Raw genomic sequence first — 16,064 nt, forward strand, 5'->3', positions numbered from 1 at the left:
TGAGAGCCTGTCTCTACAGAAAAAAAAAAGAAAAAATAAAAAAGCTAGGAGTGGCAGCATGTGCCTGTAGTCCCAGCTACTCAGGAAGCTGAGACAGGAGGATCCCTTGAGACTGGGAGGTTGAGGCTGTAGTGGGCCGTGCTTATGCCACTGCACTCCAGCCTGAGTGGTGGAGCCAGACCCTATCTCAAGCCAGAAAAAAAAAAGGAGGTGGGGGAGAGGGAGAGAGAGATGAGTACAGTAGCACTCATGGCAGCAGTATTTTCTAAGAAACCCAAAGTAGGGGGTTAAAATCGTTCACTAGTAGTGTGTTCATACAATGTGGCCATAAAGATGTATTTATGGTGACACATAAGTACCATGCACTCTACTGGGCCACTGGAGCTCCAGTTACATCAACAGCATGAATGAATCTTGCAAACATCAAATTCACTGAAAGAAGCCAGACACAAAAGAACGTATGTCCCAGTAGCATTTTATAAAATTTCCTTAAACAGGCAAAACTAAACTCTGGTGTTCAAAGAGATAACCACATTGTTTTATAATAGCTAAAACCTGGACATAATCCAAATGTTTAGGGAATGGTTGAATAACTTGTTGTATATTCATGCAACCCAATACTGGATAATGAAAATGAACAAACCTAAACATGGAGCAACATAGGTGAATTTTATAAACACAGTGTTGAGTGATAGACACCAAACACAAAATAATGTATGATTCCACTGACATAAATTCCAAACACAGGCAAAAACTAGACTATTATGTTAAAGTCAGGATATTAGATATTAGTCAGGTGAAGGGAGTGGATATTCACTGGGAGGAGCAGAAGGGTGTCTGGGTGATGGGCATTTTGTGATAATCCCTGGAGTTATACATTCGTGTTTTGTGTACATTTCTCTTTGTGTTTCATCTCACAGTTTTAGAAGATTTAGCAAAGTGAGAGAGAGCCTATTCTGGTTCCTACTGTTGCATGACAGGTGAGCCCCAAAACCGGGGCTTAGCTTGGGAGGGTTTTTGGCTTTGTCCAGTAAAGAATTCAAGGGCAAGCCGGTGGTGTTAGACGGGAATCTTTTATCGAAGGGTACAGCTCCTTGCAGAGCAGGGCTAACTCATAGGCAGCGCACCCAGAATGGGCATTGTATGGGCTCCTGGCAACTGTATTTATGCACATATTTACATGCAAATTAAGGGGCAGGCCAATGCAAATAAAGGGGTGTGTTATTTAGAACTTTCTAGGAAAGGGGCAGTAACTTCTGGGTTGTTGCATGGCATTTGTAAACTGTCATGGCCCTGGTGGGAGTGTCTTATGCTAATGAACAAGAAGGCTATCTTGGGATCACCTTAGTGGCCATCTGCTGGTTCCTGCTGGTTTCTTCACTTCATCCTGTCTGGACCTGTTTTGGTCAGCAGGGTTGTGACCAGAAAACAAGTCCTGCGAGTCTCCCACCTCACTACTGCTTGGGTTCACACCCCAGCTTTGCTGCTCTCCAGCTGTGTAACTTCAGGCAATTTACTTAACAGCTGTCAGCCTCACCTTCATATCTGTAAAGTGAAGATAATAATCCAATCTATTTTGTGAGATTTGTTGTAAAGATTAGACAAATATTGGAATCTTTGCCAAGCTACAAAGCACTTTATAACAACAGCTGCCACATAGTAAGGGCTGAGTAATTGCAAACTCCTGCTATTATTTTTATGGTTACTGTTGCCAGTTTATTTGTTCAGATGAATTGTAAACTCTCATTGGAATTACATTATATTTATAAATCCATCATGGCTCTCCATGTAGATGGGTTTTTGTTTAGGTCTCTTAGAAAAGTTTATTTTACTCACTGTCCTGCATGCTATTTCATAATTTAATCATTAGGAATATATATATATTATATATATACGTATATATATAATATATATACGTATATATATATATATTTTTTTTTGGAGACAGGGTCTTGCTCTGTCACCCAGGCTGGAGTGCGTTGGTGCGATCATGGCTCACTGCAGCCTCCACCTCCCAAGCTCAAGCAATCCTCCTGCTTCAGCCATGCCCGGCTATTGTATTTTTTGTAGTGATGGGGTCTCTTTATGTTGCCCAGGCTGGTCTCGAATTCCTGGCCTCAAGTAATCCTCCCATCTTGGCCTTCCAATGTGCTAAGATTACAGGCATGGGCCAGTGCACCCAGCTGAAACACTAGGCATTTCATAATTATAAGTAGAATATGCTTTCTCTTGAATTTTGTAATTACTGATTGCTGGCATATAATAGCTAATACTTGGTATGATACGCTGCTGCCAAGCTTGGTTCTAGATTCCACATGCTAAATGCTACATTCAGGTAGAAACTAAGAACAGAGAGGTAATGATACCTAGTACATGGGTTGGGATTCATTCTGGCCCCAGTGTCCACATTTAACTCACTACTGTATCCTTGGAAAGCTGTTCGTTTTTATATATATATATTTTTTGGTAACTGGCCTAATCTCATTTTTAGTTGATTCTCTTAGGTTTCCAAGAAACCAGTCATATTATTTACAATTAATTATTTTTCGTATATTCTCCAGTAATTCTTATCCTGGCCTTGTTGCTTTGATTATAACTTGTAGAAAAGTGTTTTTTAAGAAAGAGTAGAAATTCTTCTGTTAGTCCAACTAAATAGAAATGCATTTATTTATTTATTTATTCATTTATTTATTTGAGACAGAGTCTCACTCTGTTGCCCAGGCTGGAGTGCAGTGGTGCAATCTTGGCTCATTGCAACCTCTGCTTCCCAGGTTAAAGCAATTCTCTTGCCTCAGCTTCCCAAGTAGCTGGGATTACAGGTGCCTGCCACCATGCCTGGCTAATTTTAGTATTTTTATTAGAGATGGAGTTTCACTATGTTGGCCAGGTTGGTCTCGAACTCCTGACCTCAAGTGATCTGCCCACCTCAGCCTTCCTCCCAAAGTGCTGGGATTACAGGCATGAGCCACCGCGTCCGGCCCCTCTATTTTTTTAGCCAGTAAGAATAGTGTTGACTATTGACTGGAGAATGTGGATTTTTTTTTTTTAATGTTAAGGATGTGTTTAATTAACTGAATTTACCAAATGGCGTTTGATTTGCTCATTCTGTTTTGTTTTAAAAGCAGGGATGGCTTTTAAACAATATCAGATACCTTTGGGTATCTATGAAGATGATCTTGTGGTTTTTCTGTGTTGAACTACTAGTATAATGAATTGTATTACTGTATAGCCTAATATTGAATTGTTTTTGCAATCCCGGAATTTTTAACAAAATGCTGAATTTTACTTGCCAAAATTTCTATAAGAATTTTACATATATAAGTATGAGTGAGATAGGTCTGCAGTTTTCTACTATTTTTGTTAGCTTTTGGCATTGGAAGAATTATAAGTATGTAAAGGGAATCTGGAAGATTTCTGAATTATAAGTATGTAAAGGGAATCTGGAAGATTTCTGTCTTTCCTTGCATGATATACTGCATTTTAGAAGGAACTTTTGAGTACACATGAGTAAATATGCTTGGAAAACATTAATTTCTGGTGTGGCTGCCTAATATTCCTTATTAACGACCTCTTAGTTTCCTTCAATGAAGATTTCAAGTGTTTCTTCTTTTTTATTAATGTTGGAAGTCTTCAAACATAGACTAAAGTAATAAGATTGGTATCATTTTGTGCATCCCTTTCACTTTACTGTTTTTTTTTTCTTGAGTATTTTGAGCATTGCTACTTAAGGTGTGGTTTGAGGGTGGGCAGCCTGAGTGTTACCTGGGCATTTGCTACAGATGCATGTAATCATGTACCTAGAACCACATACATCCCATCACCTTTGCCATAGTCTGTTGGTTATAGGCAAGTCACAGGTCCTGCACCTACTCAAGGGGTGGGTCTCACTTTAGATTTTAAGCCATTCTTCTTATTATTTTTATTTATTTATTTATTTTGAGACAGTCTTGCTCTGTCTCAGTGCAGTGGCGTGATCTCAGCTCACTGCAACCTTCACCTCCCAGGTTCAAATGATTCTCCTGCCTCAGCCTCCCAAGTAGCTGGGATTACAGGTGCACGCCGCCACGCCTGGCTCATTTTTGTATTTTTAGTAGAGGTGGGGTTTCACCATGTTGGCCAGGCTGGTCTCAAACTCCTTACCTCAGGTGATCCCCCCGCCTCGGCCTCCCAAAGTGCTGGGATTACAGGCATGAGCCACCACACCCGGCCTTAAGCCATTATTAATAATGTTGTCCTGAGATTTTTTAGTGTTTTTGAATGTTTAATCATTTGTTTTGGGTTCTAAAAGGGAGCTACAAAGTCAGAGTGTAAGCTTTTTAAAGGCTTTAATGCCTATTGTCTAATTACATTTTCAGAAATCTAGCTTGGCTCAGTGGTGTGCGCCTATAATCCCAGCCCTTTGGAAGCCTCAGGCATGAGGGTCACTTAAGGCCCAGAGTTCGAGACCAGCCTGAATAACATAGCAAGGACCCCATCTCTAAAAAAATTTTTAAACTTAGCCGGGCATGATGATATGTGCCTGTAGTCCCAGCTACTTGGGAAGCTGAGGCAGGAGGATCACTTGAGTCCAGGAGATAGAGGCTGTGGTGAGTTACGATTGCACCACTGCACTCCAGCCTGGACAACAGAGCGAGACTCTGTCTCTAAAAAAATAAAGAAGAAAAGAAAGAAAGCCAGTCCCTCTTGTGGTTATGTGGCACACAAATGGCAACATTGATAATCCATCCATGTACCTTTTCTGCCAGCAAGAAATGCCAAGAGATCATTAAATAATGAGGGAGTAGGAAAGAAGACAGGACTTGCTAACAATTCTTGTCACCAACAACTTGGATGATTATTACCTGAAAGCCTAGAGGGCATTTCAATTAATTTTTTATAGCCTAACACTGTTTGGTCAGTTTATCATTCCTTACTAAATGTAATTCAGTGTGTCTGTGTCAAGAAACCTCTGGGTGCCTAGCATAGTGTTAAATGTTGTGGGGCAGAGAAAAGAAATATGTCAGTATCTCATGTGCCTTCCATAAGGCACGTTAGAATCATAGTGTTTATTTTTGTTTCATCTTTCCTCAAAATATAGCTTCAGTTTACAAAAGTTCATGATGAGTTTTGCCTGCCCTGGGTTCTCTGGGTTGAAAAAGCTTGAGAAACCCTCTAGGTTAAGAGGTGACGTCCACCAAGATAACAACGAAGTTGGCTTTTCCTTTGTTTTAGCAACAACAAACTGTCTACAGACCGACGCTCGTGAAAGCATGGAACATGGACGAGCTCCAGGCCTACGTGCAGCTCGTGTCCCTGGGGAATCCTGACTTCATTGAAGTGAAGGTAAGCCCCTGCTGACTCTGGTGGCCGTGGTGGAGTGACAAAGAATCGTGGTGCTTCGTTGGCCATCGTGGAGTTAAAACCTTGTAAAACTCTAGAGGTCCCAGGAATTTTATTGATGTATTCATTTCATAATCAATATTCATCAAGAACCTGGAATTGTTCTAGGCCTTGGGGATAATAGCAGTCAAGAAGACCAAGCTCTTGCTCTTATAAAGCTAGTACTTTAGTGGGAGGATGGACAGTCCACACAAAGTGAGTCATTAAAAACCATGTAGTGACATGAATATGCTGAGAAATAAAATAGTGTGGTGGTGAGTAATTGGTTGACTTTTACATAAACCTTTATTTCAGACATATACGGAAATAGAGAGATTGGTCTAATGAACTCCCATCCACCCATCACTCACCTTCAAAAATGATCAACTCATGACCCAGAGTTGTTTCAATTATACCTTTACCCATTTTCTCTGCTCTTAGCCCAGATTATTTTAAAGCAAACCACCAAAATTATATCATTTACCCAGAATTATTTCAGCATATATTCCTAAAAGATATCTACTCTTATTTTATTTACTTTATTTCATATTTTATTTTATTTTATTTTGAGACAAAGACTCACTTTGTCACCCAGGTTGGAGTGCAGTGCTGTGATCGTAGCTTACTGCAGCCTCCAACTCTTGGGCTCCAGCAGTCCTCCTGCCTCAGCCTCCTGAGTAGCTGGGACTAGAGGTGCACACCACTATGCCTGGCTATTTTTTGTAGAGAGAAGGTCTCACTGTTTTGCCCAGGCTGGTCTCAAACTCCTGGCCTCAAGCGACCGTCCTGCCTCGGCCTCTCAGAGTGCTGGGATTATAGGTGTGAGCCACTGTGCCCAGCTGATGTGTATTCTTTCGAAACAGTTATTCAGAGTACTGGGCTCATACCTAAAAATTTTCAACTAAAAATTTTAATTTCGTCTTCCATGTGTTTTGTTTTTCCTCTTAGAAATCACTTTGCTGTAGAAAATGGATCATGCATCTTGGCTGATGCCCTATGTTTATATTTTAGATTTTGTTGATTGCATGTTTCTGTGCATCCTGTGGATTGGTGCCTATAGTTAGATCAAGAGAAGATTGATTAAATTCAGGGGTGCATGTGTGTATGGGTTTGTTTGTATTTCAGGAATATTTCACTTGTGGTCCTGTATACTCCAATCAGGAGTCACATAATGTCTGCTTGCCTCTCACATTTTTGCAAGTGTTTCTTTGGGATAGATTCCGATGAGTGTATTGCTGGGTCAAAGGGTAAATGCATATATTATTTTACTAGATATGGTGGTTGACTATTTTAGGGAAGCTTTTCTGAGATGACATTTTATTTTATTTTATTTATGTTATGTTATGTTATGTTATTGTTTTTTGAGATGAAGTCTCACTCTGTCACCCAGGCTGGAGTACAGTGGCGTGATCTCGGCTCACTGAAACCTCCGCCTCCCGGGTTCAAGCGATTCTCCTCCCTCAGCCTCCCAAGTAGCTGGTGCTACAGCTGCCCACTACCGCACCTGGCTAATTTTTCTATTTTTAGTAGAGACAGGGTTTCACCATGTTGGCCAGGCTGGTCTCGAACTCCTGACCTTGAGTGATCCACCCACCTCAGCCTCCCAAAGTGCTGAGATTACAGGGTTAGAACTACCGCGCCGGGCCTGAGATGACATTTTAAAAACTGATACGTAAATGGTAAGCAGAAACCTGGGGTAAGGGCGTTCCAGGCAGGTGGTGCTAGTGCATGGAGGTCCTGTGCTATCCTAGTGGAGTGGCTGAGGTTGGCAGTGGCGTAGGATGAATCAGAGCAGTGGGCTGGGGCAGCTTTTATGAGGCCTTTCAAGCAACGATAAGGGGATTGGATTTTAAACTAAGTTTGATGGTAAGCTTTGTAAATATAGGTGCACTAGGAAAGGGCGTGAAGCTGGGGAGAGATGCAGTCTGATTTGTGATTTTAAAAGATCACCCCACTGCTGCAGCATGGCTTGGTTATAGAGGGCAGTAGAGTAGGCACAACAGTCACAAAGTGAGTGGTTAGTCCAAGCAAGAGATGGTTTGGGGAAGGTCAGTGGGACTAGGGCTGGAGAGCAGTGGGTGCATTTAGGATTCCTTTTGGAAGTAGAACCAATAAAACGTTTTGCTAGATTATAGGTACAGGCTGAACGAAAAAAGAATCAAGAATAGCACCTGGGTTTTTGGCTTAAGCCATTGCGTGGATGGTGAAACTGTTTGCTGAGATACAGGAAACCAGGAGGGAAAAGGGGACATATTTGGGGAGAAATGTTGAGCTCCCTGTTGGCCACATTAAATTTGAGATATCTTTTAAATATCCAAGTAGAAGTTTAAATAGATCATAGGTTTTATCAGCTCGAAGTTTCAGGGATAAGATAGGGCTAGAAATAATGATTGGAAGTAATGGCTTTTTTGGGCAACTAAGAGTCCACAAGACAAGAGAAGTGTTGAGAAAATGTACCCTGTCTGGGAAAGCCAACTCTGCTCATTTCCGTTTATGGCTTTGAAACTGAACCCTGTCTGTGTCATATCAGAGGTTTTACAGCTGTCTTTTGGTGAGTTTAGCTTTTGGTGTTACTCTAGGGGGTGGGGAGGTGGGAACAGATGAAATACTGCTGTCTGAGTACGTAACATTTTATCTCTGGTCAGGCTGAAGACACTCTTGAAATTGCACTTAATTTCAAAAGGCTACTCTTGGCAGGAGCTCTAATGATGCAAAGATACAAACTGCAGCTGAAAATATATGGATCAGCTTAAGCAAACCTTGCCAACATCAGAGATTAGTGGTGTTTTAATTTATGATTTAGCTATTAAAGAATGCTGCCTCAAATTATGTTGCAGTAAAACCTCTATTATAATAAAGCAGCTTGGCTGGATCTCCCCTTTTTTCATTTCCTTCCTTTCTTCCCCCCCGCCCCACCTCTCCCCCCTCCTTTCTTACTTTCACAGTCATGTTTTTCTATAAAGAACAGGTATTTTAAATCTGAAAAAAATCAGTCAACATTATTTTTTAAAGAAAGACAGCTACTTGGTAAACAGTATAATTCTCTGATGGGTATTATTTGGTTCACCAAACTATGAACATCACTAGGAAATAGATAAAGCCTTCTGTCTATAGCTGAGATGTTTTGTTTTTCTGAGACAGTCTTGCTCGGTTGCCCAGACTGGAGTGCAGTGGTGCAATCATGGCTCACAGCAGCCTCCAGCTCCTGGGCTCAAGTGATCCTCCCACCTCAGCCTCCCGCTCCTGGGCTCAAGTGATCCTCCCACCTCAGCCTCCCAAGTAGCTTGACGACAGATGCACACCACCACACCTGGCTAATTTAAAACATTTTTGTATTTATAGAAATGGGGTCTCACTATGTTGCCCAGGCTGGTCTTGAACTCCTGGCCTCAAGCAGTCCTTCTACGTTAGCCTCCCAAAGTGCTGGGATTACAGACATGAGCCACTGCACCTGGCCTAGCTAAGATATTAACAACAGAGTTTTCTTTCCAAATTTCCATTTTACTATTTTGTCCTTGCATTCAACAATATTTTTGAGCTCTCTCCATGTGATAGGCCTTGTTAAAGCTCTGGAGATGAAAAATTTTATGTGAATGTGCTATTTGGGAAATGAATGTTTTATTGAAAATAGGCAAAAATCTATAAAAGTAAAATGACCTACTCTGAGAGATTTTATAATTGAAAACTCTCGGAGAAATGTATAACCACAATTAAATTTTTTTTTTTTTTTTTTTTTTTTGAGACAGGGTCTTACTCTGTCTCCCAGGCTGGAGCGCAGTGGCACAATCTCGGTTCACTGCAACCTCCGCCTCCTGGGTTCAAGCAATTCTCATGCCTCCGCCACCCAAATAGCTGGGATTACAGGTGTACACCACCACGCTTGGCCAATTTTTGTACTTTTTGTAGAGACAGGGTCTTGCCTTGTTGCCCAGGCTGGTCTTGAACTCCTGAGCTCAGGTGATCCACCCGCCTTGGCCTCCCAAAGTGTTGGGATTACAGGCGTGAGCCACCACGCCTGGCTTAAAATAAATATTTTGATGATAAAATATAATGTAATAAATAACAGTTCATGTTACTTCAGAGGGAGGCACATTCAGTCATGTCATATCTTTGATAAAAGACCCCAGGGAGAAATGTCCTGCAATGAATGTCAAATGCCTGGTCACTGGAGGTCAGTCTCATGCTTTGTTAACTTACCTGTCATTTGTCCAGCAAGTTAATGAGATTCTTCCTTTGATGCTGTAGTCGCAAAAGGGATATTTACAGAATATAGCATACTGCTACTAAGAGGCAAAACAAATTCTAGAGTAATATTTATTATGCAATTCCATTTTTTAAATTTTAGTTTGCATTTTTACATCCTTGATTACATTTTCAATGTTGTATGTTCAGATGTATTTATGTAAGAAAAGTATGGAAGGATATCTGTCAGATTGTTTACAGTGACCTATTTGGGAGAAGGGGAGGGAAATGTTTATTAATTTTACTTTTTGTAATTATGTAGTGTGTGGATTATTACAACGAGCATGCATTGGTTTGTAATTCAAAAGACAAATGAAATCAGTAAATGGAGAAGGCATGCTTTTCCTGTTCAATAGGTTTAAACTACAGAATGTCTGAAAATACATCTTTTTGTCATTGTTGTCTTATTAATTAAAGTTAAAAATTTCTAAAATAGAGGAGTTTTAAAAATCATTGGCTGGGCCTGGTGGCTCATGCCTGTAATCCCAGCACTTTGGGAGGCCCAGTCAGGCAGATCACTTGAGGTCAGGAGTTCGAGACCAGCCTGGCCACATGGTGAAACCCTGTCTCTACTAAAAATACAAAAATTAGCTGGGCGTGGTGGCAGGTGCCTATAATCCCAGCTACTCGGGAGGCTGAGGCATGAGAATCACTTGAATCCAGGAGGCAGAGGCTGCAGTGAGCTGAGATCGTGCCACTGTACTCCAGCCTGGTCAAAAGAGCAAGACTCTATCTCAAAAAAAAATTAATAAATAACAACAACAACAATAATAATAAGACCTCTCCATAAAACATTTGATAAGAACTAGCAATATGGCAGGCTATAACCTCAAACCTCTCTAAGGATTAACACTTAGAAGTGAATCTGTTATGAAAACCATACGTTTGGGAAGGTGCATATCTGTCAGGGCTGTAAGGGAGACACTCTTGGAGCTGGAAGAAAAGAGACCATTCTGGAAGTACTCCATGGTCCTAGTAGACAGGACTCGGGTTTAAAGGACAGAAGACTAGGCCCTTTCACCTTCAATGAAAGGATGGATTAGGGAAAAACTTACCCACGGACACGGTAACACTTGGAAGGCTTGTTCCCTACCCGTGCGCTTGGTAAAAAGGAAAAGTCTCTCCAGGGCCTTACTCTCAAATGGCCTTGGAATTCAAATTTAGTATTATGGTACCTCAAGGTCATATAAATGCCCCCAAGATGTGAAATCAATAATACAAATTGGCCCTAGATTCACAGATATGCCTGGAGCTCCCTGCAGATGCAGACACAATGCTGTTCATACCCTTTGTATTTCAATTGAGTTGCTTATCTTTTTGTTATTAAGTTCTTTGATTTTAAAAGGGAAACACACACGTATGTGTATGTGTGTGCATTCAGAGTACTGTACTGAATTGTTGACAAATTTCTAAATCCAGTTTGAGGAAGGTTTCTAACATGTATGTATCACCCCATTCAACTTCTTTTTCTCATTTTGCTTGTAGCACTAACCTAATTGGATTTAGGAAACTCTTCCTTCCTTTTTCTATCTACCCTGTGTGCAGTTTCTCTTTTGTGAGTCAAAGGAAAAATCATCTTAACTTTGGTCATAGAAGTGGTAGCATGAACAACCCTTGGGTCAGGAAGGGCGACTGTAAATGCGGGAGTGGCGTCATGGCCAGGCATGCCCTCGGCATCTTTTCTCCCTGACATGTGTGAGTGCGTGGTGTGTTTGTGTGGTGTGTTTGTGTAGTGTGTGTGCATGTGTGTTGTGTGTGTTGTGCATGTGTGTGGTGTGTGCACTTGTGTGTGTTGTATGTGTGCACGTATGTGTGTTGTGTGTGTGCATGTGTGTGTGTTGTGTGCATGTGTATGTGTTGTGTGTATGTGCATGTGTGTGTGGTATGTGTATGTATGTGTGTGTGTTTGTGTGTGTCCGTGTGTGTGTGTCAGATCTGGGGTCTCCCATAGTCTGCACTTACTAGAGTCTCATGTGGGGTGAGAGGCAGTGCCCAGTTTTGATACCTACGTAAAATGTGCCAATGTAGCCTAGGACAGGTTATTCATCCTCCTTGAGCCTAAATTCTGTCAATATTAAAATTAGCATAAGAATATCTCTTTAATAAGTTTGTTTTGAGAATTCAATGGGGTAATGTATGCCCAGATTCAGTAAGTTTTTAGATCACTTTCCATTAAGCACATTTATTTAAACGAAATCAATAGAGGCTATTGCTTTATCATATCGATTTCCTCTTTTCTTTCCTTACCAGTCTTGTAAAATATTTTTCTGCTGTATTCCTTGTAAATTAGCATGTATCTTAGCTTCATTAGGCTTAAAGAGGCCTTTATTTGCTAGCCTGAGAATCTTCCTTGTCATTATTTGCTTGCTTGCTTGTGAAAAGGTTTCATGTTACAACCATCTGTCTTGCTGAAAACTTTTGTAACACAATCCATTTGTAAATGAAATACTGTCTGTGTGTTCTCTGCCTAGCATTACACCTTGAGAATAGGACGTGCTCAGTAATTATTTGTTGTCAAATGATTTAAAACTACTTACTGTTGGCACCCTAGCTGTGTGTTAGTGCTCAATCCTTGCAGAATGCACCCTGCAAAATGATTGTCTTAGCATAGCCTCACTCTCTCCCACAAAGGTGAGGAATACTGTCAGTTTTTCTTATACGTAGCAGTCCCTAACCAGCGTTTATCAGCTGGTTCATACCTGTTACAGAGTAGAAAACTCCTGAGTCATGTGAATGAAATTTTGTATTGGATTAGAAAAGAGTTGTGGAGTTTAATGTCGTAAAGAATGTCTGACTTGATTTTTTGATCATTTAGCATAGATTGATTTGGGGTGCCAAGAAGAGCAAGGCACAGCCCCTGCCCTCAAAGGGCTCAGAGTTTTGACGCTTCTTTATACCAGTTACCTGGTAACAGATAACTACACAGGATGTGATAAGATCAGGGTCAGATAGCGTAGAGGTTCCTGAATGGAGGTTAAAGAAATGATGGGTCGGTTTAGCCAGGTGCAGACAGGATGCTGAGTGGGCAGTCCAGCTCTAGAGTTACTTGTGCATATGGCCAAAGACAGGGGCTTGAATGGCTGATGGTCCATTGTTAGCGCAAGCTACGGAGGCAGGTGAGGAAGGCCTCGTGCCGTGGTGAGAAGCTCGGGCTGGTTTAAAGGGGAGTTATTGAAGCATTTTTAGGATAAAGGAATGAAGTATTTGGGGTATATTGTGGGGGAAAAAAAATCATAAAGTCATTATTTATTTTCTCATCAAACTATAGGTGACAAAAACAGTATTAGGAGTCTTTTGACACCCAGTTGGTTTAATTAGAATATCAAATAGTCAAACCAGCAAAATACTGCTTTTCCCACAGACCATGAATCCCAAGGCAAACTCTCCAAGCAGCCAGTGAGGAAGACTTTATGGCCCCTTCTTAGTCTGTTTGCATCACTATAAAGGAATACCTGAGGCTGTGTAATTTGTAAAGAAAGGAGGTTTGTTTGGCTCATGGTTCTGCAGGCTCTACAAGAAGCATGGTGCCAACAGCTGCTTGTGGTGAGGGCCACAGGCTGCTTTCAGTCATGGCAGAAGACAGAGAAAGAGAGACAGACGGACGGACAGAGAGACAGACAGATGGACACTGCCCTTGTGACCCAAACACCTCCCACTGGGCTCCACCCCCAACACTGGGGATCACATTTCAGCATGAGGTTTGAACACTCAGATAGCCACAGTATAGCAGCCCCCATCTCCTAGGGCAGTGGGGTGGGTCCAAAAGCCACAGGTTATAAAAGTGTGGGTTATGCTTTTCACTGCAAACTCAAGGATGCATAAATGATCCTGTTCTTCACGAACATTCTTGGGGTCTGCTTGTTACTCCTCAGCCTGCAGATTCTGATGTGAGTGACTTGGCTTTTCCATCACCACGCTGTACCCATCTATTTTCTTCAGACTGTTCTTTATTCAGAGTTTTGGGTGAAGAACTTGCTGCTTCTGATAAATGGAGTTGGGGGTGAGGGTGAGGGTGAGAGTGGGTGAGAAGGTGGCAGACAGCTGTGATATGAAGGGAAAGTTTTAGATAATTCTGTGCTCAGGAATAAAGTCAGGGCAAGCCATCAGTAGACTAGAGGGTAGGATGAAGTGGGGCAGTCGCAGCAGAGAGAAAACCAGACAGAGCCATTGGGCTGTGAGTGAGAGCTCGGGGTCCCTGAGGTGACCCCCAGTCTAAGTCACCAAGAACATTTTCTGCCCAGAGCATTTCTGTCACGGTGCAGCCTCTGGCTTTGCGGTTGACTCAGGAAGTTACCCAGGACTGCTTCCCTCAGAGGGTTTTGTTGTTGTTGTTTGGTTTTTGTTTTGTTTTGTTTTGAGACAGAGTCTTGCTCTGTTGCCCAGGCTGGAGTGGAGAGGCACTATCTCAGCTTGCTGCAATCTCCGCCTACTGGGTTCGAGCGATTCTCCTGCCTCAGCCTCCCAAGTAGCTGGGATTACAGGTGGGCACCACCACGCCCAGCCAACTTTTGTATTTTTAATAGAGACAGGGTTTCACCATGTCGGCAAGGCTGGTCTGGAATTCCTGACCTCAAGTGATCTGCCCGCCTCAGCCTCCCAAAGAGCTGGGATTACAGGCATGAGTCACCGTGCCTAGCCTCCTCAAAGGGTTTTATCTGGCAAAAATGAGAACTTTTATGTGAAAATACCATAAAGCATCATAGAGTCGTAAGGAATGGGTGGAGTCATGATAATGAACCGCAGCAGGCATTCTCTCATTCCATTCCCAAACTAAATCTCCCCTCAGTGTTTCATGGCTATTTTTGCTGAGTAATAAAATATTAAAATATTTTCAAAAGCTGTTCTCACGAAGACAAGATCTTATCTAACAACTCTGATTCAGTGAACTAACTTTTTAAATATTAAAAAGAAAGTCCTTTGAAGTAGCTACTGCATACATGGTTGTTTGTGTAATCCACACATAAGCAGTATTTAAATTGAGATAGAGTACACTTTTATGACTAATGCTTATCAATAAATAATTTTCATGTTTTTTATGCACTTGGTAAGGCTAGCAGTTTTTCAGCCATGCTTTCGTAATGATTTCTTGAACCATATCATTATTTTCCTTTTTTATTCACCTTAAGCTCTGTTACTGAGCAAAAGGGGCTCACTGCCTGATGCTCTGGAAGCCAATACTAATTGACATAGGGTTTTTGAGGGGGGAAAAGAAAGCTTTTTTATTGCAAGTCGACTAATAAAGAGACACTAAGTCCAGCTCAAATTTGTCTTCCTGTGCAGGTTTTAAGGCAGTGATTTTATTAGGGGATGGATTCTCAGATTAGTAAGTGATTGGTGGAAGGAAAGGGAGATCTGGAAAGTCCTCGGACACGCGCAGTTGTCTGTTTGATCATGCTTGCTCGTGGTTTGCATATGCAAGTTTAGGGGGAGTTAGTATGAAATGTGGTGGAAATTCGGGCTGTGACGTCAGCAAGCTCTTTCTACTCAGACTCCATTGGCCATGTTGGTTCCAACCAATTTCATCCATTTTTTTTAAATCTCACAAGCAGAGGGAGTTTCAGCAGTTTTAGCAAGTTGTTTATTTTCTTACACTGCCATCCTGCAAACACAAGGATTTCTGTTAGTCGTTGGTTTCTTTAACTCTGTGGGGCACAGTTTCAGCTCCAACTCCGTTTAATGAATTCTCTAAATCACTGGGCAAACTGAGAAGATTCTCTTGTTTATTGTAATTAAGCTGGGTGGCTGTGGTTTATATTCCACAAAGGCCATCACAGTTTAGTGCACCAGTCATCTTTTTGAACAGCTGTCTTGAGTCGAGTGTTTGGCAAAGCTCATGTGAGTCTTCATCCAAGTCCCAGCTCTGTCATCAGGGTCAGGGTCACTCTGCTCATTTGTTGGTTTTTAAAAATTAAGTGTTGGCCAGGCGTGTTGGCTCACACCTGTAATCCCAGCACATGGTAGGCCGAGATGGGCAGATCATTTGAGGTCAGGAGTTCAAGACCAGCCTGGCCAACATGGCAAAACTCCATCTCTACTAAAAATACAAAAATTAGCTGGGCATGGTGGCACATGCCTATATTCCCAGCTACTTGGGAGGCTAAGGCAGGAGAATCGCTTCAACCCAGGAGGCGGAGGCTGCAGTGAGCCGAGATCAGGCCACTGCACTCCAGCCTGGGCAACAAAAAAAAAAAAAAAAAAAAAAAAGTGTCATTCTGCATTCTCCAATTTGTCTGTGGTGTGTGTGTGTGTCCTGTCTTTATATGTATTTGTGTGTGTTTGTGTGTGTGTGTGAGTGAATGTGTATGAGGGGTGCCTTTCTCCCCACTCCCTCCCAGTTATTCCCCACTTAGCAGAATCATTTCTGCGATTTTCTCAACAAGTTGTTGAGAAAAGTTTGATTTGTGGGTATTTGAAGAGCCCACAGAGTTAAGATTTATTTCAAGAAATAAGATAAATCTTTTAGC

The 16,064-nt window shown here is 41.7% G+C and overlaps 1 protein-coding gene across 1 annotated transcript in view; it reads left to right on the top strand.

The window, feature by feature from the left end:
• Positions 1–16,064, top strand: part of TYW1B (tRNA-yW synthesizing protein 1 homolog B) — a 270,344-nt gene that overhangs the window by 206,652 nt on the left and 47,628 nt on the right. Inside the window, 1 exon segment of the mRNA XM_063605909.1 lies at positions 5,212–5,322. Within this exon segment, the coding sequence (XP_063461979.1) occupies positions 5,212–5,322 (111 nt within the window).

The sequence above is a fragment of the Pan paniscus genome, chromosome 6 (genome assembly GCF_029289425.2).
Source record: "Pan paniscus chromosome 6, NHGRI_mPanPan1-v2.0_pri, whole genome shotgun sequence".
Taxonomy (NCBI): Eukaryota; Metazoa; Chordata; class Mammalia; order Primates; family Hominidae; genus Pan; species Pan paniscus.